This window comes from Orcinus orca, chromosome 20, assembly GCF_937001465.1.
Source record: "Orcinus orca chromosome 20, mOrcOrc1.1, whole genome shotgun sequence".
Lineage (NCBI taxonomy): Eukaryota > Metazoa > Chordata > Mammalia > Artiodactyla > Delphinidae > Orcinus > Orcinus orca.
The window spans coordinates 46,902,785-46,917,912 of NC_064578.1; the positions used below are offsets into that span (position 1 = coordinate 46,902,785).

At 52.5% G+C, this 15,128-nt stretch overlaps 2 protein-coding genes across 5 annotated transcripts; both read right to left on the minus strand.

The window, feature by feature from the left end:
* Positions 1-276: 276 nt before the first annotated feature.
* On the minus strand, positions 277-3,159 carry SERTAD1 (SERTA domain containing 1). 2 transcript variants are annotated; one of them, XM_004271273.3, is made up of 2 exons: positions 3,000-3,159; positions 277-1,326 (listed from the first exon to the last, which is right to left on the minus strand). In XM_004271273.3, the coding sequence occupies exon 2, from the start codon at positions 1,324-1,326 to the stop codon at positions 607-609; it is 720 nt and encodes a 239-aa protein (XP_004271321.1). In that variant the 5' UTR covers positions 3,000-3,159; the 3' UTR covers positions 277-606. The 2 variants fall into 2 exon arrangements, with proteins under 2 accessions (XP_004271321.1, XP_012388987.2); XM_012533533.3 differs by lacking the exon at positions 3,000-3,159 and adding an exon at positions 2,609-2,976.
* A 5,581-nt stretch (positions 3,160-8,740) lies between these two features.
* SERTAD3 (SERTA domain containing 3) lies at positions 8,741-15,040 on the minus strand. Of its 3 annotated transcripts, none has more exons than XM_012533527.3 (2): positions 13,222-15,040; positions 8,741-10,029 (listed from the first exon to the last, which is right to left on the minus strand). In XM_012533527.3, exon 2 carries the CDS (start codon positions 10,021-10,023, stop codon positions 9,427-9,429), a length of 597 nt encoding a protein of 198 aa, XP_012388981.1. In that variant the 5' UTR covers positions 10,024-10,029; positions 13,222-15,040; the 3' UTR covers positions 8,741-9,426. The 3 variants fall into 3 exon arrangements, with proteins under 3 accessions (XP_012388981.1, XP_012388983.1, XP_004271320.1); XM_012533529.3 differs by lacking the exon at positions 13,222-15,040 and adding an exon at positions 12,670-13,160; XM_004271272.4 differs by lacking the exon at positions 13,222-15,040 and adding an exon at positions 12,586-13,158.
* Between the last annotated feature and the right edge of the window lie 88 nt (positions 15,041-15,128).

Consider the following 15,128-nt stretch of genomic DNA (forward strand, 5'->3'; position numbering starts at 1 on the left):
CAGAGGGCCAGTTACCAGACCTAACTGGTCTGCTTCTCAGAACAAAAAGCAGTAAGCTTTGAAACCTGTCTCCTCAAGTGATGACTTCTGGGAGCCTCAGTTTTCTCAACTATAAAATGGGGCTAATAACATGCCCATCTTGTTATGAGAATTAAATCAGTTAACACATGTCAAGTGCTTAGAACTGTGCTGGGTGTCCACGGCTCAATAAATGTTAGAGGTTATTTTATCACCCTCGCCTTAGCCCAGAAATAAAGCAATACACAGACTTGAGACTTCCCACGACTGGCTTTAATTTCAAAAAAACTGGTTGGGGTCTTTTCCCACCTCAGGGAAACAGTATACCAAGCTGTGCCTCCAGGGACTCAGCAGTGGGCCTGGTCCAATCACATTCCAGCCACCAGGCCCTGTCATTTCATCACAAGGGCCAATTCCAGACTACCCCCATCAGCCAGAGACCAGAGGACGGAGGTGAAGTTGCCCAGGACTGGATTCTTTCTCTCCAAAGCCCCTCTCTAGGGAAGCCAGCTGTGTCTTTCAAAGGAGAGTTGGTCCAGCCACCAGGCTCAGTTTGGACACCAGATCAACATCCCAGCTCTGGGGGAGTCAGCGCCCTGGCCCTGATGGCCGCTCCAGTGCCTGTGTGCCCACCAGCACGTCCATGAGGTAGTCCAGTTCGGCCTCATCCAGCTCTGGAGCTTCCTCCTTGCCTGGCCCATCCTCAGGGCTGGATTTGTGGCCCTCAGAGGCTGGTGCCCAAAGTTCACTGTCATACATGGATGTGTCAATGTCCTCAAACAGGCCCTCAAGCCCATCGTCCAGCAGACATCCAGTGGCTGGACCGAGCAGGTCCAAGGCACCCAAGCTGGGTGGGGCTCCCCCAGTGGGGCGGCCTGGTGGCCCCTCATCTACCAGGGGCTGGGGAGCCTGGCTCAGGCCCTCAATATGGCTGAGGTCCTCCAGAAGGCTGGCCATGGAGGCTGAGAGGGCGGCATCAGAGCTGGCCAGCAGGTTGTCAGCTATGCCTGGGGCTGTAGGCGGGCTGGGCACAGGTGGCAGGGCAGCTGTGGGTGCCATGGACGCCTGAATTCGCCGCAGTGTGTTCACTACCAGCACCAGGTGCCGCAGGTCTGGTTCACTCTGCCGCAGGCTGTGGTGGAGCTTGAGCACCGAAAGGTCAAAGAGAGAACTGGAGGCCACGGCTGGGGGTGCCTGTGCCACTGCTGGGTGGCCAGGATCCAGCCACCAGGTGTCAACTGCCAGGGCTTCTTTCCCCTCCTCCTCCTCCTCCTCCCGCTTTCGCTTCAGGCCCTTGCTCAGCATCATCTGTGGGGAGGGAAGAGTCACTCAGTTATGGAAAGCCAATGTGAAGTTCGGACCACTGCTGTCCGTGTGATCTTGGGCAAATCACTTAATCTCTCTGAGCCTAGGCTTTCTTAGGGAAACTTTAAGACATGAATAATTGTATCTATTTCCTATAATTGTTTTAAGCAATAAATGAGATACAAAAAGCACTTAGAACAGTGCCTGGTACATAGCAATTACTCCTGTGAATAAGTACTATTAATAATAACTATTAATATTTATTTCTTCGATGAACCATGTGAAATGTCCAATATTCAACCTTTTTTTTTACCCACAAAAGCAATTGTTTCACATGGTTTAATCAAACATTTATTGTCTACTAATAGTATCAGACAATAAATAAATAGACAAAATGTACAGATGGTGCTAGGAAGATACTAAAAGGTTCTGAAGAGTGGTCAAGGAAGGCTCTCCTGAGGAGGTGACAATTGAAATGAGCCCTCAAGTATGAGAAGGAATCAGCCATGGAAGAACCAGGGGGAAGGCATTCTGGGAATAAAGAACAACAAAGGCAAAGAAAGACCTAGAGGCTGGATGAGTTTGAACTGAAAAAAGACTCTGTGGTCAGTGCACAGAGAGAGAGGGGCTGGGGGTTGGGGCAGGGGGGTTCTGAGAGTAGGCAGAGGCAAGGAGCTTCGATTTTTATTATGAGTGTGGTGGGAAGTCATTGAATGGTTTTGAGCAGGGACAGTGGTATTGTGGACTGATTAAGTTTCCAGAAGATCCCCTTGGCTGCTAAGAGGAAGGGGTAGGGGGATGGAGAGGGGCGGGGGGGCGGCGGGGAGGGTGGCCCTGAGATCCATTCGAAGGCTACTGCACTCTTTGGGGTCGGCAAAGATGATGACTTGGGAGTATAAGGCGGTAGTGGACATGGAAGGAAGTTGGTCGATTCAGGATTTATTTGGGAGACAGAGTGAACACAGCCTGCCGGAAAATCCTGATGGGCACGGGGTTCACGGAGAGAAGTTTGAGGACCCACACTTTCCCCGGGGTGGGTGCCCCTGAGCCAACCTGCTTTTTAAGCCAGGCAGCCTGCAGGGTACAGTACCCAGATCCTTGACCAGCAGAACTTTAAGAGTGACCCCTCACACTACTCAAAACTGGGTCCTCGCCTCCTTCCCAGCAGACCCGAGCATCCGGAACCGCAGGAATTCAGCCCCCACCCCCGACTCCGCCTCCCCAGTCCCGGCGCCCCCTAGCGGAACTAGGCCGGCTTTCCCCCGGGTATTCTGGTTCCCCATACCCCGGGACCCTTTACGCTGCCCCGCGGGACGCGGTCTTTCCTGCTTGCCACCCGGGACATAGCGTGCCTGGATCCCCGGAGAGCTGTTCTGCCCTCTCGGCCTCCGCTCGCTTCCGGAAGGCAGTGGAGGCTACTCCTCCAGAAGCGGCGGCGGCGGCGGCGGGGGCGGGTGAGTCACGCAGCCGGAGCCAGGGAGCCGGCGCCTCCGCCCCCTTCCCGGGCTGCGGCGTGATTCACCCGGCCTGGCCGGGGCGGGCGGCACAGAGAGGCCCGTGCGTCTCGATCCCGGGCAGCCCTGGCGCGCACCTGCCGGACTCGGGTATCGAACCTGCCAAAGGACCCCGCGGCCAGTACCCCTTCTTTCCCAGGCCTCTTCCCTTCATTTACATACCCAGGTCACCAGCTGCCAATCAGAACGAAGAGGGTGCCACCCGCAGCCAATCAGGAAGCGGTGGCGGCAGCATCGCTCGCCCGGTCCCCTTCAGCAACCGGCGCCTGAGTTGTGAGACGCAGTTCTGACTCCGGCTCACGACTCCAGGCTACTGACTCCCCTTAGCTACCGCCCACTCCCGTGGCAACCCCGCCCTTCATCCAGGGATTGGTCCTAGACGGTGATGGGCGGAGCCTGTAGGGGGCAGGTTCGAAGAGGGAGGAAGTTGGCTTCAGGGCGCATGTCCGGGCGGCTGCGTGGGGTTGGGGGGGAAGGTAGGGTGGCTCTTTTCCCTGTGGGACAGTGGCGGGGTGGGGCTTTTGTCTCCTAAGGTGCGGGCCCCTCACACCTGCCCACGCACCTGCCAAACCCAGTAACTGAGCTGCTTTCGCACCCAGCCCCAACAGGGGTCTACACTCTAGGCTAGCTAGGCCTGGGTTCAAATTCGGACTCACACTCACTCGTTGTGTGACCTTGGTCTCTGAGCCTACAAAATCTGTTAAATGGGGGTCTTCTTGCCTACCTGTTGAGAGTTAGGAAAATTAAAATAAGGTAGTACCTATAAGAGCACTATATCAGCAAATGCTGGGTAGTTGTATTCAATCGTGGTTACAGGCTGGAGTGGGAGGGTGGGGGTGGGATGCCACTGGAATCCCACCCTGGGCTCCATTCCCTAAGTAGCTGTTTGACTTTGGGCAAGTGCTTTAGTTCCTTAGGAGGGTCTCAGTTTCCTCACTTTTAAAGTGAGAGAAATAGCGTCTGGCTCAGAGGATTGTTTTGAGGATTAAATAAAACAATTCCTGCAAAATGCTCAGAGTGGTGTGTAACGTGTCCTTTTTTTCAGTAGTAATAGTTGTGGTAGTAGCATAGGTGCTTAGTTCAAGTGAGACATTCAGGGTGGGGCGCAAGTAGGCAGGAGTTTAATACTTGTCAGATAAAACGACAATGGGACTTTACCTTCTTCAAGTAGCTCATTTGCTAACTCCTCCTATGGGAAGAACTGTTTGTGAATAAAACTCCTGACCAAAGTAAGATATCAAAAATGCTAACTAGGGCTTCCCTGGTGGCACAGTGGTTAAGAATCCGCCTGCCAATGCAGGGGACACGGGTTCGAGCCCTGGTCAGGGAATTAAGATCCTGCATGCTGTGGGGCACAGACAAAAAAAAAAGAAAGTTTAATTATACAAGGAGATTAAAAAAAAAAAAACTCAGCTAAAGAGTACCTGCCACAAGGGTTTCTGCAAGAGTTGAATTTGCATGTACAAAATTAAACACAAACACAGACAAAAACAGAATATGGGACATCTACAGCACAACTGGGTTGTTCTACCAAAAATTCAATTTCAAGAAATCACAAGAAGGGATTGGTGGGGTTGAGGGGGAGGAAGTTTCAGAATAAAAGATACTATATGATTTATTTATTACAACCAAATAGGCATGTGAACCTGCATTAGATTCTGGTTTTGATTTGGGCGTAAAAACTTCTTCAAAAGACCTTCTTGAGAAAACTGGGAAAATTTGAATATAGACTGAATATTAGATGATATTAGGGAATTCTTAATTCTCTTAGATGTGAAAAAGGATTGTGGTTTGTAGGCAAGTGTCCTTACTCTTAAGAGATGTCTGCTGAGCTATTAATTAGGGGTAGAATGTCAAAATGTCAGCAGTTTACTCTCCAATGGTTCAGCAAAAGAAAAAATGTACATATACATCTGCAGGTAAAGGAAACTTAAAATGTTGAAAATTACATCTAGGTGGGAGGGTATTCAAGTGCTCAGAAGACATACTTTTTTTCTATCATTTCTCTGTGCTTGAAATTTTTCATAATAAAAAAAGTAAAATGCTAATCTGCTAGGCAAACTCACATAATTTCCCTCGCAACCTATCTTTTTGGCCTGGGAAAAAGGAGACTCAGAGTCTCCAAGTGGGTCTTTCCAGGTCATAAAGGGAAGAAGTCTGAGTTTGATTAACATGTGGTTTATTGAGCATCTACTATGTTGTGGGCACTGTTGTAGACAATGGGGCTACAGCTCTGGAATCGCCTCACAGAGCCTCTCTTCTTATGGATGAGGGGATGGATGGGGTGAAAAAAGAAATATGAAAACAAATAAATTGTGTGCCAGGCACTGTTCTAGGCACTGAAGATATGGCAGTAAAATTATAAACAAAAATCCCTAATATGAGGAGGTGGACAATAATAAACTTAATAAAGCAATTACTTAGTATCTTAGAAGGTGACAAGGGAAATGGAAAAGCAGAGCAGGACGAGAGTAATGAAAAGGTGTGCAGTTTGGACAGGCAGCTGGTGGTGGCGGAGAGGTCTCCGAAGAGGTGACATCGAGTAGAAACTTGATGAAGTGGGAGAGGTAGTAAAGCTGTGGAAGAAGAGTGTTCCAGCCAGAGGAAAGGGCCACTGCAAAGGCCCTGGGCTGAGAGGTGCTGTTTTTGCTGCCAGGGAAGAGGTCAGAGAAGTTTTCAGGCCCTTTAGAGCAGGGGTCCCCAACTTACAGGCCGCGGACCGGTACCGGTCCCCCCCCCCCGCCTGTTAGGGACCAGGCCGCACAGCAGGAGGTGAGTGGCGGGAGGGCGAAGCTTTATCTGCCGCTGCCCATCGCTCCCCATCGCTCGCCTGAACCATCCCTACACACACACACGTCTGTGGAAAAATTGTCTTCCACGAAACCGGTCCCTGGTGCCAAAAAGGTTGGGGACCGCTGTTGAGAGCACTCTTTGGACCTTTGTTTTTCATTCTGAGAAGACCCTGGAAGATGAATAAATGAGGAAGATACTTTCTACTTCTGTTCAGTGACTTGGAGAATACAAATAGGACGGGGTAATAGAGAGGCCGGGAGAGCGGTGCCTGTAGCCAGGGTGGTCCGGGAGAGTCTCCCAGAGGAGGTGACATTGGAGCTGAGACCAGAAAGTGGAAAAGGAGCCAGGAATTCAAAGGGCTGGGGGAAGGGAAAAGGAGACAGCCCGGGCCTTGGGAAATGAAACCAGAAGCGAAGCCACTGGCCAGGCAGCCCTGGGGCGGAGCCTCCGCCAGCTGGGGAGGAGGGAGGGGGGTTCGGGGGAGCGCCCCGCCCCCCGCCGGCCGCCCCACCTGGCCCCTGGGGAGAGAGGAGGCGCCGGCGGGGCTCCCGGGCATCCAGCTCGGGGCGGAGAGTGGGCAGGTGGGAGGGATCGAGGCCCATCCCCCACCGCGGGGCCGGCGGGGAGGGCAGCTTGCGGAACGCGGACTCTGCCCTCAGGGACCCGTTTCCCTTTGCAGGGCCAGCCTTTCCACTTACCTTGCCAGTTTCTTGACGGCTGGAGCTGGGCCTCTCTGAGCCTCAGTGTGATGATCTGGAAAGTTGGGGTGCTCCTCATTCTGGACTCACTGTGGTCCTAACAAGCTCCATGATTCCTCTTCACTCCTGTATCTTTAGGGCAAAGAGAGTCCATGTAAAAGTGAGTCAGATCTCCTTCCTCCACTGCTCAATGCCATCCCATGCCTTCCATCTCACTCAGGGTTCAGGGTAAAGCTCAAATGCTCCCTACGGGACTCCCACAAGACACTACATGATTTGCCCCCCTCAACTCTTTCTCATCTCATCTCCTAGTACTCTCCCCCTTGTTCCCTCTACTCCAGCCACACAGACCTCCAAATGGTCCTTCAAACACTCCACTCATGCTCTGACCACAGGGCCTTTGCAGTGTGTTCCTGCCACAAGGATTGTTTCCCCACAGATTCACATGGCTCCCTTCTCACCTCCTTCAGGTCTTTCTCAAATGTCATCCTGTCAGTGAGGCCTTCTCTTGCCATCCCATCTAAATAGCAACACCCCCATCACTCTCCAGCTCTTTCTCCACAGCAGTTATCACCCCTGGACAGACTAGACAGACTACATTTTACTGTTCATTTCAGTAAACACTCAGCTGTCTCCCACTATGATGCTTTATGAGAGCGGGAACTCTGCTTTGTTCAAGTGCCTGGAAGAGTGCCAGGTCCACAGTAGGCACTCAGTAAACTTGAGCAATTATTGGAATACTTGGTGTGCATCAGACGCCCTCTTACACACTTGGCATGATCGCTCAGTGAGGTAGGTGTTACTCCAGGTCTTGAGGGTGGGACATGGTGTGTTTGAAGAACAGCAGAGAATGGTGTGGGGGAGATGAGTTGAGGGAGGTGGGAAGGAGGCTTGGCCATTGCAAAGTTGGGAGTTCGCCTTCTCAACAACAACAACAATTTGAGTGCTTGTCTGTGCCGAGCATAGTTCTATGCACTACAGCATGACCCCTCTCTCTGAGAGATTTCTCCAACAGACCAGGAGCCTAAGCATAAAGAGGTCATAAATAACTTGAGATTGGATAGGTGCTACTAAGAAAATCAAACAATGGGAAGTGGGCTGGGTTGGGGGTGCACCTGGTCATGTTGAACTAGGAAGGGCAGGGAAGACCTCTCTGAGAAGGGGACATTTAGACTGGTGAAACTATGGAGGAAGTGTCCTCTGCGCTGTCAACAGCAAGTGCAAAAGCCCTGGGGCCGACAGGAGTTGCGTGAGGGAGGGGAGAATGGGAGATTAAACTGGCGAAGTTAGAAGCAAGAGAGGCCTTGCAGGGGTTGGGATTTTATTCTGAGTGTGAGAAGTCACCGAAAGTTTTAACTAGGAGTTAGACACGATCCACTGGGCATCCACATCTCAATGTGGACCCCATGTACCTTCTTGAGATCCCTTGACCACCTCCTCTTTCTCCGGCTTGGCACCCACCTGTTAGTTACCCAGCTGTTTTCAGACTTAGATGCAATGGCCCTCTCAGGGTGAGAATCTGGCTCTGAGGCAGAAAACAAAGGCAAAATCCCCCTCCATTCCCTTTGTGTTACACCCAGGTGCGGTTTCTCCTTGCAACCCTTCTAGAAAAGTCCCTAAGTGCTGTGTAACCTTACCTGCTGCCAGGTCTTCAAAGGTCTTTGTGGAGGCCTAGCCAATATATCTTTTTTTTGGCTGCACCCCTTGCATTGGAAGCATGGAGTCTTAACCACTGGACCGCCAGGGAAGTCCCTGCAGCAGTGTATCTCAACACATCTTCCCTGGCCTCCCGTTTTTTCCCTTCACTCTCACCAGTCTGGGCTTGCCCCTCCTAAATAAATCATTAGAACCATTAACTTTACTCTGCTTCCTAGCCAACAGTTCTCTAGAAAGATCTGCTGTTAGTACTGGGGGTCTTTGGGCATTTTCTTTCTCCTCTGGGCCTCAGCAGCACATTTCATACAATGAAAGGGCTGACTTTTACGTGCCAGAGGGCTCTATCATTTGACATGTAATTCATGTGACCCAGTTTCTCTCTCCTGTGTCCACCCATGTGTCTGGGGAATCTAAATCTACAAAGAAGCAACAAATACAATTGTTAAGAAGGCTCTGGAGGTAGACTGAATTTGAGTTCTAGCTCCTTGGTCCTCAGTCTTCCTGGCTGTGTGACCCTGAGAAGTGACTTGGCCTCTCTGAATCTCAAGCTCCTCCTATTTCTGTATAATCATGAGGATTAGATGACTTAATTCAAATAAAGTAGGTAGAACAGTGCTCTTAAAAAGCGTTCAATAAATGTTATGCTTAATAATATACCTGCCCCACCTTTGACAGGGAAGGGGTACAGGAGTCTAGGGAAATTACCAGGTCCCTCCCACTGACCCACTGAAGTTTAGAAACTTTAGGCAACACCACTCCTTCCAAAGTACTTTTATTTAAAAAAAAAAAAAAATCATTACAAACAATCAAAAAACAAAAACAGAAACAAAAAACCACCACAAAACCCGCCTTTCTTTTAAATAATGTGGCATGGAGCAGTTTGGTTTCCACCCTATTGCACGTGGTCCGGCCTGGTCATGAATCAGGAGGCTGCTTGGATTGCGGTCCTGTGAAGGAGGTGGGGTTCAGCCTGTGGGGAGGAGGCCTGCCCCTCCCACTACCTGGAGGTGCAAGAGGCAGAGGCTGGGTTTCCATAGCAATCAGGCGCACATCCCTGTCATCCTTTGACAGGCCCAAACTATCTTCCCTGAGGCCCCAGTGGACACAAGGGGAGTAGGAACTGGAGGGAAAGGCAGAAGAAATGTGGAAGTGGGAAACCAGACTCCCAGAAACAGAGTCTCATTAAGGCATTTGGAACAGATAAATTAATTCAGGAAGACCCACCTTCACAGAAGGTTGCGATAACCAGACACACACATACATGCGAGACAATTTGGAACCCTGAAATGGGAGGAGGCCACAGCCACTGCTTAGGGCCCCCATCAAAACACACACACACACACACACACACACACACACACACACACACACACACACACACAGTTGCATCCAGGGATTCAGCCCACCAAGGCTGCGATGAGGAAGCCCCCCCCATCAAAGTTTTAGGATCCCAGAATGATTTCCATGATGTGATCTAGTTCATTCCACTCCCAGGACCCTGGGGCACAGAAAAGGTTGTGAGGAGGCTCTGGTGGGGCCAGTGAAGGCTCCTTCTCCACTGCAGATGTGTCAATGTCCAGGAAGAAGTCATCCAGGCCAGAGTCCCCCAGGTACCGGGAGCTCAGAGCTTCTAAGAAGACTGGATCGGGCTGGGGCAGCACTTCATTCTGAGGGCCTGGGGGAGCCACTGGATTCTGAGGGGGCTCGGTCTCATCCATGGAGGTCTCCAGCTCCCTGAGAATAGAGCCGATGGTGGCCGACAGGGAGAAGTCCTCCTCGCCCAGGAAGAGGGGCTCTGGGGGCAGGGCAGGTGCAGGAGTCAGGCAAAGCGCAGCTTGGAGCTGCTGGAGGGTGTTGTGGATGAGGACATGCCTGCGAAGGCTGGGTGCTCGGGGGCCCAGGCTTCGCTGGACTTTGTCTAGGGAGATACGGAGCAGGGCTTGCTGGTAGCTCCGCAGGCCTGCTGGACCCCAGTCCCACTTCTCATCCTCCTCTTCCTCCTCCAGATCTGAGTGTTTCCTCTTCAAGCCTCCTACCATGATGCACTGTGGAGAGAAGAGGGGCAAGTTAGACACACCAGGCTAGTTCAAACCCTGAATCTCCTGTATGGTTGCTGTTGATTTGTAATGATCCAAACTTCAGTTTCTGCATCTATAAAATGGAGAGAGCATGAATCCCACAAGGCTAAGGAGGAGAGTAAATGTATATGATTAAGAAAACAAGATCTGGAACTTCCCTCGTGGCACAGTGGTTAAGAATCCACCTGCCAATGCAGGGGACACGGGTTCGAGCCCTGGTCCAGGAAGATCCCACATGCCGTGGAGCAACTAAGCCCGTGCGTCACAACTACTGAGCCTGCGTGCCACAGCTAATGAAGCCCATGGGCCCGGAGCCTGTGCTCCGCAACAAGAGAAGCCACAGCAATGAGAAACATGTACCACAACGAAGAGTAGCCCCCGCTTGTCACAACTAGAGAAAGCCTGCGCACAGCAACGAAGACTCAACGCAGCCAAAAATAAATAATTTAAAAAAAGAAAAGAAAAGAAAACAAGATCTGGGGGGCTTCCCTGGCGGTCCAGTAGTTAAGACTTCGCCTTCCAATGCAGGGGGTGCAGGTTTGGTCCCTGGTTGGGGAGCTAAGACCCCACATGCCTCGCGGCCAAAAAAAATAAAAAATAAAAAAAGAAAACCATAAAACAGAAGCAATATTGTAACAAATTCAGTAAGGACTTTAAAAATGATCCACATAGGACTTCCCTGGTGGCGCAGTGGTTGAGAGTCCGCCTGCCGATGCAGGGGACACGGGTTCGTGCCCCGGTCCGGGAAGATCCCACATGCCGCGGCGCGGCTGGGCCCGTGAGCCATGGCCGCTGAGCCTGCGCGTCCGTAGCCTGTGCTCTGCAACGGGAGAGGCCACAGCAGTGAGAGGCCCGCGTACCGCAAAAAAAAAAAAATCCACATGAAAAAAGAAAAAAGAAAGAAAACAAGATCTGGACTTAAACAGCTGGGTTTGAATCCCACTTACTTGCCCATGTGGGCTCAAATAGTGAATTTACCGCCTTGAGACTCAACTTCCTCATCTGCAAGATGAGGATACTAACTCAAGTCCCCCTAAATCTTAAAGCTGTTCTTTCCACAATACCCTTCTTCAAATGTGACATACACAAGACAGGGGTTGAGTACAGAGACCTGGCCTCAAAGCAGAAAATCCTGGGTTTGAATTCTTCCTTTCACACTGCTCAGCTGTGTGATCTCGGGAAGTAATGTGACATTACACACTTAATGAACAAGAGTTAGTTGCCATTTATTCATTCGATATGTTGAGTGCCTACTATATTCCAACCACCTGGAGCCCTGTAAGGGCACCTATCTATGGACACTCTTCTTTCACAGGGAAGATGTTTCTCTGTCCATGCCCTCTCGCTAACTGACTTGGGAGCGCGCCCAATGACAGTGAAGGAGCCTCCCTCAGGCCCTCGCGGGTGCCTTCAGATTATCCCAGGGCTCGCCCCGCAGGAAAACTTGCTAGAACTCGACTCAAGCCAAGCCCCGCCCCTATCGGCCCATCCAACCAGACGTCGGCCCTCTACAGGCCCCGCCCCTCTACGGAGTCTCCTTTCAGCATTCAGACACGCCCCAATTTGGCCCAGAGGCTTCTGGGAAATGTGGGCCAATAGCCACCAGGTACACGCACTGACGTTGAGCACGCACTACAATTCCCGGAGGGCTCCGCACGCCGCAGGGACTAACCTTCCCCGCCCTCCCCCAAGGCATGCGCAGAGGGGCCCGCAGTACGTGGGGGAAGGGAACCCGGACGTCCAGCGGCCGGGCGCCTGCCGAGCCCCGCCCTCCACCGCCTCCAGGGCGGAGGGTCTGAGCTCCAAGCCCGGAACACCCCTCCCCCACTCCAGACTCGGGCTGTGAAACTGCTTTTCTTCGGACCGCAGAAGGTCCTGGATTTTCCCCTCAAACTGCCCTCGGGTCCAGAGACCCAGACCCCAACACAATTCTCAAAGATTTACAAGTGCTCTAGGACGCACTCCGTTCGGGACACTAGGTATCTCAATTTTGAGACCTTCCCCCGTCAACTTCCCCTGTTCTCCCGTCTTTCAAACGCTTCTCGACTTCACCTCCAGTCTCCCCCTCTGGCTCCAATACCTGACAGGGAACTCTCCCCAGCACCCCCTCTCCGACACGGCGTCTTGGAGACCAAGAGTCCTTGCCCCTAGTTCTCGCGCTTCTCCAAATGCCTGGGATCCCAGCCCAACCCCTCACACCTTTTCCTGAACACTAGAACCCCGAATTCAACCCGTCCCGGAGGCCCGAATTGTCCTAATCTTCAGATTTCCTACCCCAAAAGTTCCTTCTCTAGTTTTCTTGCTTCTCCAAACACCCCATGTCCCAGCTTCAAACTCCCTTCACTTGAAGATCCTGCCCCCAAAACTTCGCCTTCCGTCCAGGATCTCGAAACTCCGGTCCCTAACCCTCCCCTTAATCTGTGCCCCCTACTCCCGCCAGTACCCCGCCTCCGCAACTCTCGGAGGCGCGCCTCCTCCTCTCCCAACCCAGGGCTGATCCCAAGCCAGGCAGCCACACCTCACCTCCGCTACCAGGTTCGCAATGACCACCTCCGGGAACGCCCGCAGCTTTGCGACCCTCCAGTGCTGGGTAGGGCCCTCGCTCACCTCCCCGGGGACTCTCAGTCTGGCCTCAGGCCCACCCAGCTCAGCCCGGGGGCCAAGCCGCGAGCCACGATTGGCTGGAGTGCTGCTCGCCGCCAGGCCCGGATTAGTTGGGCGGGGCCCCCAGGCCGTCGCCGGGAGACGCCCCACCGGTCCTCCCCTCCCTTGCTCCGCGGACCATTTAAAGGATTGCAACTCGCTGGGAGGCGGGGCCACGTCTCTAGAGTGGAGGGGATATCAACGCTGTTTCCTTCAACTCAGTTACTATCCTTGCTCGGAGATCGTCATTATTGCTCTGTACGATCTCTTTATACCAGCTTGGACCACGTCGCGGAGTAAGAGTGGCTCGCACTCCCCACTCCCACTCGTCTTCCGGACGGGCGGGTCTGAGCCTCTCGCTGAGGCCGCGCCCCCTGGGTTCCGAGGGCGGACGCTGCGGGGCGGAGGAGGATGACGCATTGAAGACCAGCCAATAGTTTGGCGTGGCCTATGTTGCCTGGGCGATCGCAACCCCGCCCCTTCACCGCCCCTGTCCTTCTGCCCCCCACACTTTACCCCGCGGCCTTCTTCTTATAAGGACTTTTCCGCAGCGTGTCCTCTGGTGGTGTCTCATACGTCCTCCTGACGCCCCATCCTTCCTCTCTCAGGATGGCAACCCCTGCTGCTGGAAACTGGTTCATGGCTCCCCACTGTCCTGGGGACAAAGTCCAAATTCATATTTTTGCCTCAAAGCCCTTCAGGTCTGGCCTGATACACACTCCTCCTTGATCCCAGCAATCCTGCCACACCGATTGACTTTCAGGTTTTCTAAAATGGCTTCAAGTGCTCTCCACCATCATGAACACAAGAGATTCTGTTTTCCTTCTTGCCTTATCCCCAGTGTTTACAACAATCTCAGGTACATAAGTTCTCAAAAATGAGAAAAATAAAAGGCCTCTGGATCTTTAAATTTGCTTCCCCATCCTGAAAATACACCCTCAATTCCCAGAACCCAGAATTCTCATCAGAACTAATCTCAAAGGATTCCTCCTCTCAGAAGCCCTCCCTGAGCCTCCAGGATGAGTTAGGACCCATTCTGGACTCCCATGGTGTCCTGTGCTTCCTCTCTCTTGGCCTTGACTCCTCTGCCCCTGCCTCCCCCATCTTGGCCCTGGGCTGTCTCTGGACTGTGGGCCTCCTGAGGATATGGATCAAGGTTATCTCAGTCACCCACTGCTTGGTCCACAGCATCACCTAGCACAGGGTTGGACACAAAGCAAGCACTCAGTGAAAGTTTGTTAAATGCCCAGACAATGTGACAGAAAGAAATAAAGAGGGAAGAAATAAAACAGTGCTAGTGCCCTGAAAGCCTGAACCAGCATTGCCTCACCTCCACAACAAGTTGTCACCAAGGGGCAGAGGAGGCAGTTTTCTCCAGGCCACCCCTGGGAAGGAAGGTTTAAGGCTCCTCAGACCAGTTCTCAGCGGTTGGAATGTGTTAACCAAGTTATCCAGCTGTTTGCAGAAGCAGTACATGATTGGAATGGATTTGGGGGGGGGCGGGGGGGTATGGAGGGGAGAGAGCACTGGCTTGCTCAGGCCTGGGAAAGGTGTTTCTAGGGAACAAAGGTAAATTCCAAAGAGGGACATGATAAGGAAGGGGCAATTCTTCCCCTTCCCCCTCTCAGACTTGCTCCTCCAGGGTTTCCTTCTCAGGGTGGCCCCCATAAAACCCCATCTCCAGGATATAGCCCTAGGCTTCCTTCTGGATGCCTCCCTCCCTGCCCCTCCCCAACGAACTGTCCACTCAGGCTCCCTCCCGCCCACTCTCCCTTCTCTGCCTCTGGGAACCCCCTGGGTTCCCAGCCTCCACTCTTTCATCCTCTGACCCACCTTCACACAGTAGCCAAGGGAAGCTTTACAAAACACAAACCTGACTGTCCCCTCCCCACCTCTCCCCTGCTCCACTCCTTGCATAACACCTTAGACTAAAGCTTAAACTTTCTACAATGACCCTGGACAGTTTAGCGTCCTTCGAACAGCCTCTGGGGCCTGATTGCTTCTCTCCTCTGAGCAAAGTGTTATTAACTGTAGGGGATAGATTTTAGTTCTTCAAAGGGGCTATGTGCTCTCCAGCCTCCTGGCCTTTGCTCATGTGGTATCTTCTGCCCAGATTGCTATCATTCCTTAGAACCTTCTCCTGGCTCATTCTCACCAATCGAGGTTTCAGGTGGGACATACCCTCTTCCATAGAACCCTGTTCACTCCTCAAGCTGGGTCCCTCAGCCCTCTGTACTTCCTCTATCAGAGTCCTGGCCACTCTGTGTTGTCACTGACAGAGGCAGGGCTGTCTTCCCCACTGGACTGTGAGATCTGTGAAGGCAGGGTCACCACTGGGTCCTCACAACCACCACTGGGTCCCCAGCACAGGACCAAGCGAGGAAATGAATGAATGAATACCTTGAAAACCTCACACAGAGGCA

Excerpts from the sequence above, each read along its gene's own strand:
- SERTAD1 (XM_012533533.3), bottom strand. The coding sequence starts at position 2,668 with ATGTCCCGGGTGGCAAGCAGGAAAGACCGCGTCCCGCGGGGCAGCGTA. Across the intron at positions 1,327-2,608 it reads GCAGCGTAAAGGGTCCCGGG|ATGATGCTGAGCAAGGGCCT; the intron begins GTATGGGGAACC and ends CCCTCCCCACAG.
- SERTAD3 (XM_012533527.3), bottom strand. The coding sequence starts at position 10,023 with ATGGTAGGAGGCTTGAAGAGGAAACACTCAGATCTGGAGGAGGAAGAG.